At 43.6% G+C, this 8,684-nt stretch overlaps 3 protein-coding genes across 3 annotated transcripts; 1 reads left to right on the plus strand and 2 right to left on the minus strand.

Annotated features, from left to right (window-relative positions):
• Nucleotides 1-729: 729 nt before the first annotated feature.
• On the plus strand, nucleotides 730-4,648 carry PHALS_03414 (Predicted spermine/spermidine synthase; the record flags this gene model as incomplete). Its single annotated transcript, XM_024717617.1, has 8 exons — nucleotides 730-1,078; nucleotides 1,146-1,675; nucleotides 1,740-1,766; nucleotides 1,820-2,060; nucleotides 4,216-4,259; nucleotides 4,342-4,425; nucleotides 4,498-4,560; nucleotides 4,631-4,648. 8 exons carry the CDS (start codon nucleotides 730-732, stop codon nucleotides 4,646-4,648), a joined length of 1,356 nt encoding a protein of 451 aa, XP_024583098.1.
• A 328-nt stretch (nucleotides 4,649-4,976) lies between these two features.
• On the minus strand, nucleotides 4,977-5,672 carry PHALS_03415 (uncharacterized protein; the record flags this gene model as incomplete). Its single annotated transcript, XM_024717618.1, has 2 exons — nucleotides 4,977-5,606; nucleotides 5,667-5,672. 2 exons carry the CDS (start codon nucleotides 5,670-5,672, stop codon nucleotides 4,977-4,979), a joined length of 636 nt encoding a protein of 211 aa, XP_024583099.1.
• Nucleotides 5,673-5,683: 11 nt separating this feature from the next.
• Nucleotides 5,684-7,306, minus strand: PHALS_14929 (uncharacterized protein). Its single transcript, XM_036407128.1, has one exon. The coding sequence runs from the start codon at nucleotides 6,484-6,486 to the stop codon at nucleotides 6,148-6,150; it is 339 nt and encodes a 112-aa protein (XP_036263384.1). The 5' UTR covers nucleotides 6,487-7,306; the 3' UTR covers nucleotides 5,684-6,147.
• Between the last annotated feature and the right edge of the window lie 1,378 nt (nucleotides 7,307-8,684).

Below are 8,684 nucleotides of genomic sequence, written 5' to 3' on the forward strand. Positions count from 1 at the left end.
TCGTGGACACAGGGCTCATTGAGCAAGGAAGTTGCTAAACTCCAACAAATTAAGTTGCAGTGTCTAACGGACACGCGAGCCTCGTTGAGACAATAATCGATTGGAACTGTAAATGTTCTCAAGCTTAATGGAAGTGTGTAACGGGGATACACGAACCCTAGAAACAGGTGTGTGTGTCAAACGAGATGTGCATGGTGTGACCACACATCCAAGCAAGTACGGTACGGGGCTTGGTAGCCAGTAGTTATGGATGCATCTAGATTCTACTATTTATATTCAGTTTATTTAGGAAAATCTAAACTTTTAAAATAGGATAAAAACTCGATAAAAATCACATGAATCTAAACCGAAGAGTCAATTAGCCTTGGAAAGGCGAGTAAGCGGATTGCGATCCGCTTACTCATACTTGGTTCTTGTAAAGAACGAAAGGTCGGTGACCTAAAGTACGCTTCCTTCAGCGTTTTGCTGCGGCAGCCCCGCTGCGATAATTTTGAGGCGTTAGGCCTAGCTAGGATGCTGCCCTTCACCTCCTCTCTTCTTCTGAACGATGCGAGGACATGCAGACATGTCTCCAGTCTATAATGAGTCCAACTCGTGGCAACGATAGACGAGAACTGCAATGCACAAAGTCTACAACTTTGGGATAAGTCTGCACTACAGCTTGCGAACTTAGGGAAATAGTTACTGTACTTAACTGCTCTCTCACTAGTTATACTTACTTCGTGTAAAATGGTACAGGTGATGGTATCGTTGCTGCTCTTATTAGTGACGGTGCATCATGTAAGCACTCATCTGATGCCTGCAACGGATGACCAATATGACGTGTTAAGTCGTATCGACGTGGACGACTCCGTAGTCGCGGTAGTCCGTCGCAATAAGATTCTTCACCTTCTATACGACGAGACCATCATCGGGGCCGAATTTGACGATCCGATGCTGCGCAAACAGACTACGTATCCAGGCTTTACAATTATGCAGTGCTCTGCGTATCTAGACCGTAAACCATCGAGGGCATTGCAGATTGGTCTCGGCATTGGCTCCGTCCCGAGCTTTCTACGAGACATGGACATCCCAACAGGTATTTTTACGGCTTTACTTCTATGAAGGAATATGTGACTATACTCAAACTATTGTTTTCACGATAGATGTGGTTGAAATCAGTGAAGCTGTAGTGATACAAGCGGCAGACTATTTCCAATATGAATGGTGTGTTTTATCCGATGACGAAGAGGACGAGAAATGTCCAAATGGCCAAACTTTCGTTATGGATGGTCTTGAATTTTTAAATCGCAAACCAAAAGATCTTGAAATTCAAACGCAGGAGGATACCAATCCATATGATCTATTTATTGTGGACGTGTATACGGGTTGGAATCCCTTTGCATTTCTCGTTCGTGAGAAGATTTTGTTGATCCGTAAAAACTGGTTAACTATCGACGGAGTCTTGGTCATGAACTTTGTAGGATTTATGCACGGCCCACGTGCAGCAGCCCCGAAATCTATTTACCGTACGTTGCAAAGCGCGTTCAAGCACGTCAAATGTTTTCGAGAAATGGAAGACCCCAACGATCCGGAGGCGGGCAACATTGTTTTCTATGCTTCTGACAAGCACATCGACTTTGCTCTACCATCCACAGGCATATACAAGGACCCTCCACCCAATACGTTTTACAGTGTAACGTATCTAGTCACATTCTTCTAAGAAGCATAACATTTATTTTGTATACCATGATCTACAGGTGGTCACAAATTTTCCAAACTGGCAGGTAATCTTTCCGCAGGTCGTCATTTATTTTTCACTCATGCTTCGATGTTGTAGATTTTTACTGATTTAGATTCCGAAGTAGAAGTAGCAATTCACCAGGAAGTGGACGATGACAAAGTGCGTTTTGTGCCGAACAATGACAGCTACAAGACTGACGAGGGACCTGCTTTGCGCGTGCTTACGGAAGCGAGTCATGGCCAAAAAGATTTTCATGACATTCACGTCGAAACGCAGAATCACATGCGAGAGCGAGTGTTAAGCCAATTTCCTCTCGCTCTTTGGAACGAATTAAAGCGTAAATCAACCACTTGAGTGTCACACATTTTGCATGCATAAACAGTGTTGTATATCATTGTCGCTGCCTCTTTCAAGCAATGACATCAGAAATCTCATTTTGCTCTGTATCCACTCGTGAATTTGAGACTCGAGCTTGCGATCGTCTTATTGTGGTTCCATCACGATAAGTTTCAAGGAACGTGCTCAATATGTTCATCAAAGACGTGCATTTTCGATGCTCCGCTTTTCCATTTTCAGGCGCCTTTGCAGCTCTTGGCCTTATGCATGAGTTCAGTACTTTTAGCTGCATGAGTCGATTGGTACTCGACACCAGAATCGGTAAAGACTTGCTCTTGATCTTACAACGTCTTGAGGCAGCACAACCAGATGTGCGTATTGCCATCTTTTCATGTTTAAGCAGTCCTTAGCCCATCCTAAAGGCCCAAATTTTCTTCATTAGCAGAATTACAGTCCCTACTCGACTCATTTTTCAATTTGAAGTGGCACAAACACGGCCGGCGAGAGCTCACACAGAGAAAACGCATGCCGCGACGACAGTCTTGCAGTCGGGAAAGCGACAAATTTAATGCAAAATTGCGCGTCAGCCTGACAGCAACTTTGCCTCGCATCTTAAGATTCTGCGAATTCGCTTGCGGATATAGCATCGGAACCTCTCGTAGAAATAAAGCTTAGAAATCCATCACATTCTTCGAGTTATCACGTTTCATTGCGTCTACTTTTGCTGCCTCAGCAACAGTTACCTTTTCAATCAAATATGATTCGTCTTTATCTCCTTGCTTTGATCGACAACCCCAATCGTATTCAGTGCAAGAAGATGTCACTTCAAGTGTCAACAACTATTGACGATTTACAAGAATTTTCAGCGCGCATTAACGACCAAATTCGAAAAGCCGACACATGAAAGAAGAGATCACGTGATGAAAAGTGATATCGCTTTTGATTATCAAAGGGGGTTGCCGCGGGTGCCTCGGGGACATAAGGGTGGGATGTATCAATATGCACGAATGCAATACGATCAACATTCAAGTATTACTTGGTGCGATACATTCCATATTGACTTCTAACTGATGATGAAGCGCTACAAATCTCACAATTATTATCTCTATTTCAGATACGAAACAAAGTTTGCAAACTGCTTGACGGTTCGAGGTGTATCTTGGTGATTGAATTGTAGTACAGGGATATGTCCTGAAAATTTCCTACAGTTAACTCAACGCATTAGAAGCAGTGGTTGGTCACTGTCTGAGGCATATAAGCTAGCTGATTTGCATTTTAACCAGCTATCACCCACATTGTGTTTGCCACCGTGAGATATTAATCAAACTTTCAGCTAAAGTATCTAGTTCGCGTTTCTTATCAGACAACACCCTCCAAAACACAATAGTCCCACAGTGCTCCAGCCAATCCAAAGCATATTTCTTGAAGGGTACACAGAGTGACTATGCCAGAGAGTTTTCATCGAACAAAATGGAACTTTGTTCGATAAATCAGCTGCGTTCCCAGACCTGGTGCATCGACAGAATCGTCTTTTTCGATACCATTCTTAATTATGAATGAAAATCGTTGATCTGATGTCAGAGTAGACGGACACCCACGCAATGCAACGATCAAGATAAGAACTGTTGCTAGCGAACATCAGCAAAAGTTGAGAGTCGATAATAATGTCTTTCAACACACCACACCCAAGTTATCAGACCGATATACTTAATGCTGTGAATACATGGGAGCACTGTTGCCAGTTCTTTTTTTATTTGAATGACATGGAAATACATGTAAAGTAGAATTAAAGCTTCATGAATACAACCTCGTCCCAGTGTGCTTGCAAAAATTATTAACATCGCATGTAGGGAAGCCCAGGAATATACATTGGGTCAAGCAAACCAACAAGACACTTTACCGGGACTGTTAATAAGTGAACTGCACTGGAACACCTCGAACCTCGGAGTAGAATTTCCCTCTTTGTCGAGAAACAGCCACTGTCTCCACATGACATGGTAAGACGAAAACCGCCTTACCGAACGAAGATCAATGTTAAGCCCTTGACGGCTTGTTCGCGGCAAAAACAGCCTTAAATTGCATTCATCACCAACTTGGTCAACCGTTTACTTTTAGAAAAATATGGACCAATGCTGTGATCAAAGTAAGAGTTTTAGAAGACAATTGGAGTCAGCGTCCATTGCTGCGAAACCACCAGCAGGTGAACCCTTTCGAGCCTCTACTTTATCACTCACTTTGCTAAATTGACCGCTTTTCAATTCAACTACATGTAATTTGTGGAGGTGTGCTGCCAAATACTTTTCTCACACCTTGCAGCTCGTCAGATTGCCTATGCCACGCGTCATCCGCCGTCAGCATCACACTTGGTAGTTTCAAACTTTCATCTTTTTGATTGCATCCATCTATTCCCTCACTGTCTCTCTTCCTTTAATGTTCAGCGAATGCGCTTACACCACAGTTTGATTTGTTTTCTCGAAAAGCCCGAATGTACCATTAGTAAAGTATGATACCATATTCGCTTTCAAGGACTTTGTGTTGCTGGGTATTCATCGGTATACTCTGTTACCTCAGATAAATCGACAGCAATAAGAGCCTTTGAGTCTGGTCTTATAATGAGTTTTTCACTCTCGTGGTATGAGCTTGACCGCAGCTTTTGTATCCCTTCCTTGCAAGCTATTCATCATAATTAAAATGGCTCGTAGGTTGCAGCAAGACCTGTCGTTGTTGCAATAAGGGATCCTTGATGAAGTACCGAAAAATACTGTTATCACAGATCATCACTCTCTCAGCCACAAAATGAAGCTTTTATTTTAAGAACTCACAAAGCAACTATTTTTCTTAAAAATATTACACAGCAATCCACAATTACTATTGACACAGCTCCAAATTAAATAGCTATTGAAGTGTAGACGTGCATTTAATCAGTGCACTTGACCCAGCGTCCGTATCCAACGCTTTCCCAGTGAGAATTGTGCTCCTCTGCATATGCTTGCACTGACATGTTTTCGAACTGATGAATCAAGCTCGCATAATTGTGATCTCTAGCAAAGACAGAGAGCTTCGTTGTGGATTCACGCATTTCTTTGATCTCAACGTCTTCTTTGACAACGTTCGATTCAACAACATCTTTCTCTTGAATCGTTGAGCAATCCGTCGACACTGTATGTGCTTCAGATGCGAGATCTTCACTCTTTGCTCTGTGCTTACCCGATAGAAAAGGGTTACACTTGTTGAGCAATTTGTCGGCACTCGCTTTTGAAAAGTCGTGGGTCGAATGATCGTCGAGAGCGAATGTTGGAGCTGTCTCCCGATTTGCGAGGGCCACCACCTGACACCTCGGAGATGCTGGTAAAGCGTATAGTGCTGCGGTGTCTTGCTTCACCAGTTTGCACATGTCGTCGAATGCAATGTGCTGCTGCTTCTTCGATCCGAATTTGGAAGCATCCTTGAACTCTTCTCGTCGAGAATTCTTGGCCATAGCCATGTCGCTATCTACTCCTTGGCAGAGCAAAGGCTTTGTCGTGTACTTGACCACAGCTTTCCACACCTTGAGTGCAGTGTGTGTCATTTTAGTGAGCAATTTCATACGAAAGAATGAACGGTTGACCTTCATGCTGACTTCAAGCAGATTGACCCCGGCGTGTTCACATTAATTGGGTGGGTGATTGGTGGCAATAAAAATAATGGCCATATCCAAGCAAGGCCATCAAAAGTGGATCGGCAGAAGATATTACAAATAAACCTACATGTGACACGCATTGGAACGGCCATGTTGAGGTCAAGTTTGTAAGGATCGTAAGGTGTCACCCATACATGCTGGATGCCTTTAGGATCTGTCGACCCGATTGCAGATTTGCAAGACTCAATTAAATATATTTTTAAAGGCAGACAATGGGCAAAGCGAGCTTGAGCGATTGCATGGAGGGTTTGAATGTATTTACCAGCTCACGAGTCGTGATAATTTTACTAGATTGCCTTCTATGAGAGTGCATCACTACAAAGAATAGGCCTTGACTAGAAATTTAAGCCAACGCATGCAGACCACGAGACAATTGTCAGATCATCACCTTTTATATGACAGAACTGATTTAATGGTTGTGGTGCATTTTTAAGTTTTCTCGATAAAATTTGACATGATCGTTACTCTTTGCGAAATAATGCGATCTTAAATGGTAAACTGCGCCTTCCACAATAGTGCGACCTGTTGCCGTCGTGACGCTGTTGAGGCGTTTAGAAAAGCCTCGGTAAGCTAAAGCAGTGTCAGAAGCACGCGGAAGTGTCGTTTGCCCGCAGCTTACGACAAAAAGATTGGCAAAGCCACGTAAGGATTGTGGAGTTGCAGTCTGTCCTAGCAAAGAAAGTGCATTTACTTGGGTATAATAAAACAAAGTGGAAATGACGTAGGTCATGTAAAACATGGGCAGCATCGCGTGTCATTGTCGTAGTGTCAGCGATTTGAAACCTGCCCAGGTTTGTAAAACTTGAAGGCGGCAAGCGTTGCGCGACACTGACGACAGCACGATACTCAAAATTATAATTGGGCTTGTGCATCTGATGTGTTGCTTCGACATTTAATGACGTCAGATTTGGTATTAAATGGGCACTATCGATATGTGCATGGCATAATAGAAGGCCTTTTTGATGGGGCTGAATCGGTCAACACTCTGTGTGGTGAATTGCCACGGCAACTCTGTATAGTGGACAGACATGTGCAAACACTTCTTAAGCGGTGACAAGCAACACGAAGGATTACAATTAAATATATGTGCTTGCTTGTTTGTCAGATACTTTGCTGTGCCATGATTCATGGTAGACGTGATCTGTTGAGAAAGCCCCGATTCAGACGTGTAATATATTTTCTAAGGCGCGATGCAGCCTATCGTACCTTGGCCGTAATTGCTCTTACACCGCATTAATATCGATTGATTATATTCTTGTCCACAAACGTCGCTTATCGCTCAAACATTTTATACGCTCACACACGCCACACGCCGGTGAAGTTTCAGACACACAATCTTTGACAGCACGTAAACTTCGCACGTTTGACAAATTATTATTTTTCCCAAATTATCCTTTCTAAACGATCAGTGGCCCCATTCTAAGGTCAAGTCTTAATCCTACTTTTACACGATTCAAGACTTTGAAGGGTCTACCTCGTAATTGGAGGTATGCTGGGCTAAAGGAACTAAATAGCCACAATATCGTTAGAAGAGGGACATATAAGGCAAAGTTAGTAAACTGGCGGAGAGGCAAAACTTTTAGCTTCGAGCTGCTAAATCTTTTCTCAGTTTGATGGAGCCCAAATTCTGTAGATCCAAAAATGGATTAAAGAAGTCCGAGAATTGGACCGAATAATAATTTCCATAGAAATGGATTGGTGTTATGTAAGGGTGGGATGCCGCGCTACGTCTCCACTGTGTCACTCCGACGGTGATTTGCTGGTAAGTCAAAGGCTGACTAAATGGCTCAGATTCTTGGACAGTAGACCTTAATCATAGCGCTTGTTGTGATGCGTAATTACATCTTGAGTTAAACCTGAACATCACCATCAATGAGGTTGCTTTTAGAATTGAGGATTTACTCCTGGAGATTGTTGAAGCCAATTTGCCATTCGAGTGTCTTTGAGGTCACGGGTTAATTCGACATAGTACGAATCGTAAAGATAAGACCACCTCGCCGACAGCTGCCGCGATAACATTAATCGGAAAGCGGACTATTACCACGCTGTCACCAGTGGTAATAACACAGAAGTCGCAAAGTAGACTGCGACCACGCTGTCAATAGCTACAATTATACATTGATTGCAAAGCAGACAATCACCACAATGTCAAGAGCTGCGATAACACATCAGTCGCCAAACAGAAATCAAGAAGCATATAAGTAAATATCTCAGAAGGCATGACAATCGTCTGTGTTGCCAAGCAGGACTCACAAATCAAAGCTGTTTGGTCGACAGGCTGTGCGCAACATACATCGTTGCGTATATGGAAAAAATCTCGTGAAAGAGGTTTGACTAACAAGCTTTGTTGGAAAACGGATCCGGATACGATTATCTGGATGGCCGTTGGCAGCTGAAATGGCCGTTGACGGTTGAAATGGCCGTTGGCGGTTGAAATGGACGTTGGCGGTTGAAATGGACGTTGGCGGTTTGATTTGGCCTTAGGAGTCGCGGGATTTTTTCTGGGCGTCTAGGGGGTCTCGGTAGGTGTATATTCTAGGAGATAGGTGCAGGGAGAATGCCTTGGTTCTAATAGATCAGTTTCTCTTTTAACATCCAAATTTCAACAGGGTTATGAGCCCAAGCGAGTCGCGCTAGGAAAATAACGATACAGCGCCAAGGAACAATGGATAAACAACGCGATGACATGCTGGTGCTCTTGGACAAGGCCAATGACCAGTGGTCCAGCAGCTTTGTTTCCAGTTTGCGATGGCGAAGAGATCGATTGGCGTCAGCGCAAGTGGCTTCTGCGGACGACGTTCAAGGAGTATGGGACCCTCGACATCGCGGGGGGCAGGCTTAAGAGAGACCAACTCAGCACTGCGGAAGGGAAGGTAGCTTTTGATCGCCAGTGCAAGATCCAGCGTATGATCGCGTCGGCGATACCGTCACACCGCCTGCAGCAGG

This window comes from Plasmopara halstedii (assembly GCF_900000015.1).
Source record: "Plasmopara halstedii genome assembly, contig: Scaffold_2321, whole genome shotgun sequence".
In the NCBI taxonomy this organism is placed as follows: Eukaryota; Oomycota; class Peronosporomycetes; order Peronosporales; family Peronosporaceae; genus Plasmopara; species Plasmopara halstedii.

Coding starts and splice junctions, on each gene's coding strand:
- PHALS_14929 (XM_036407128.1), bottom strand. CDS start 6,486: ATGCTGCCCATGTTTTACATGACCTACGTCATTTCCACTTTGTTTTAT.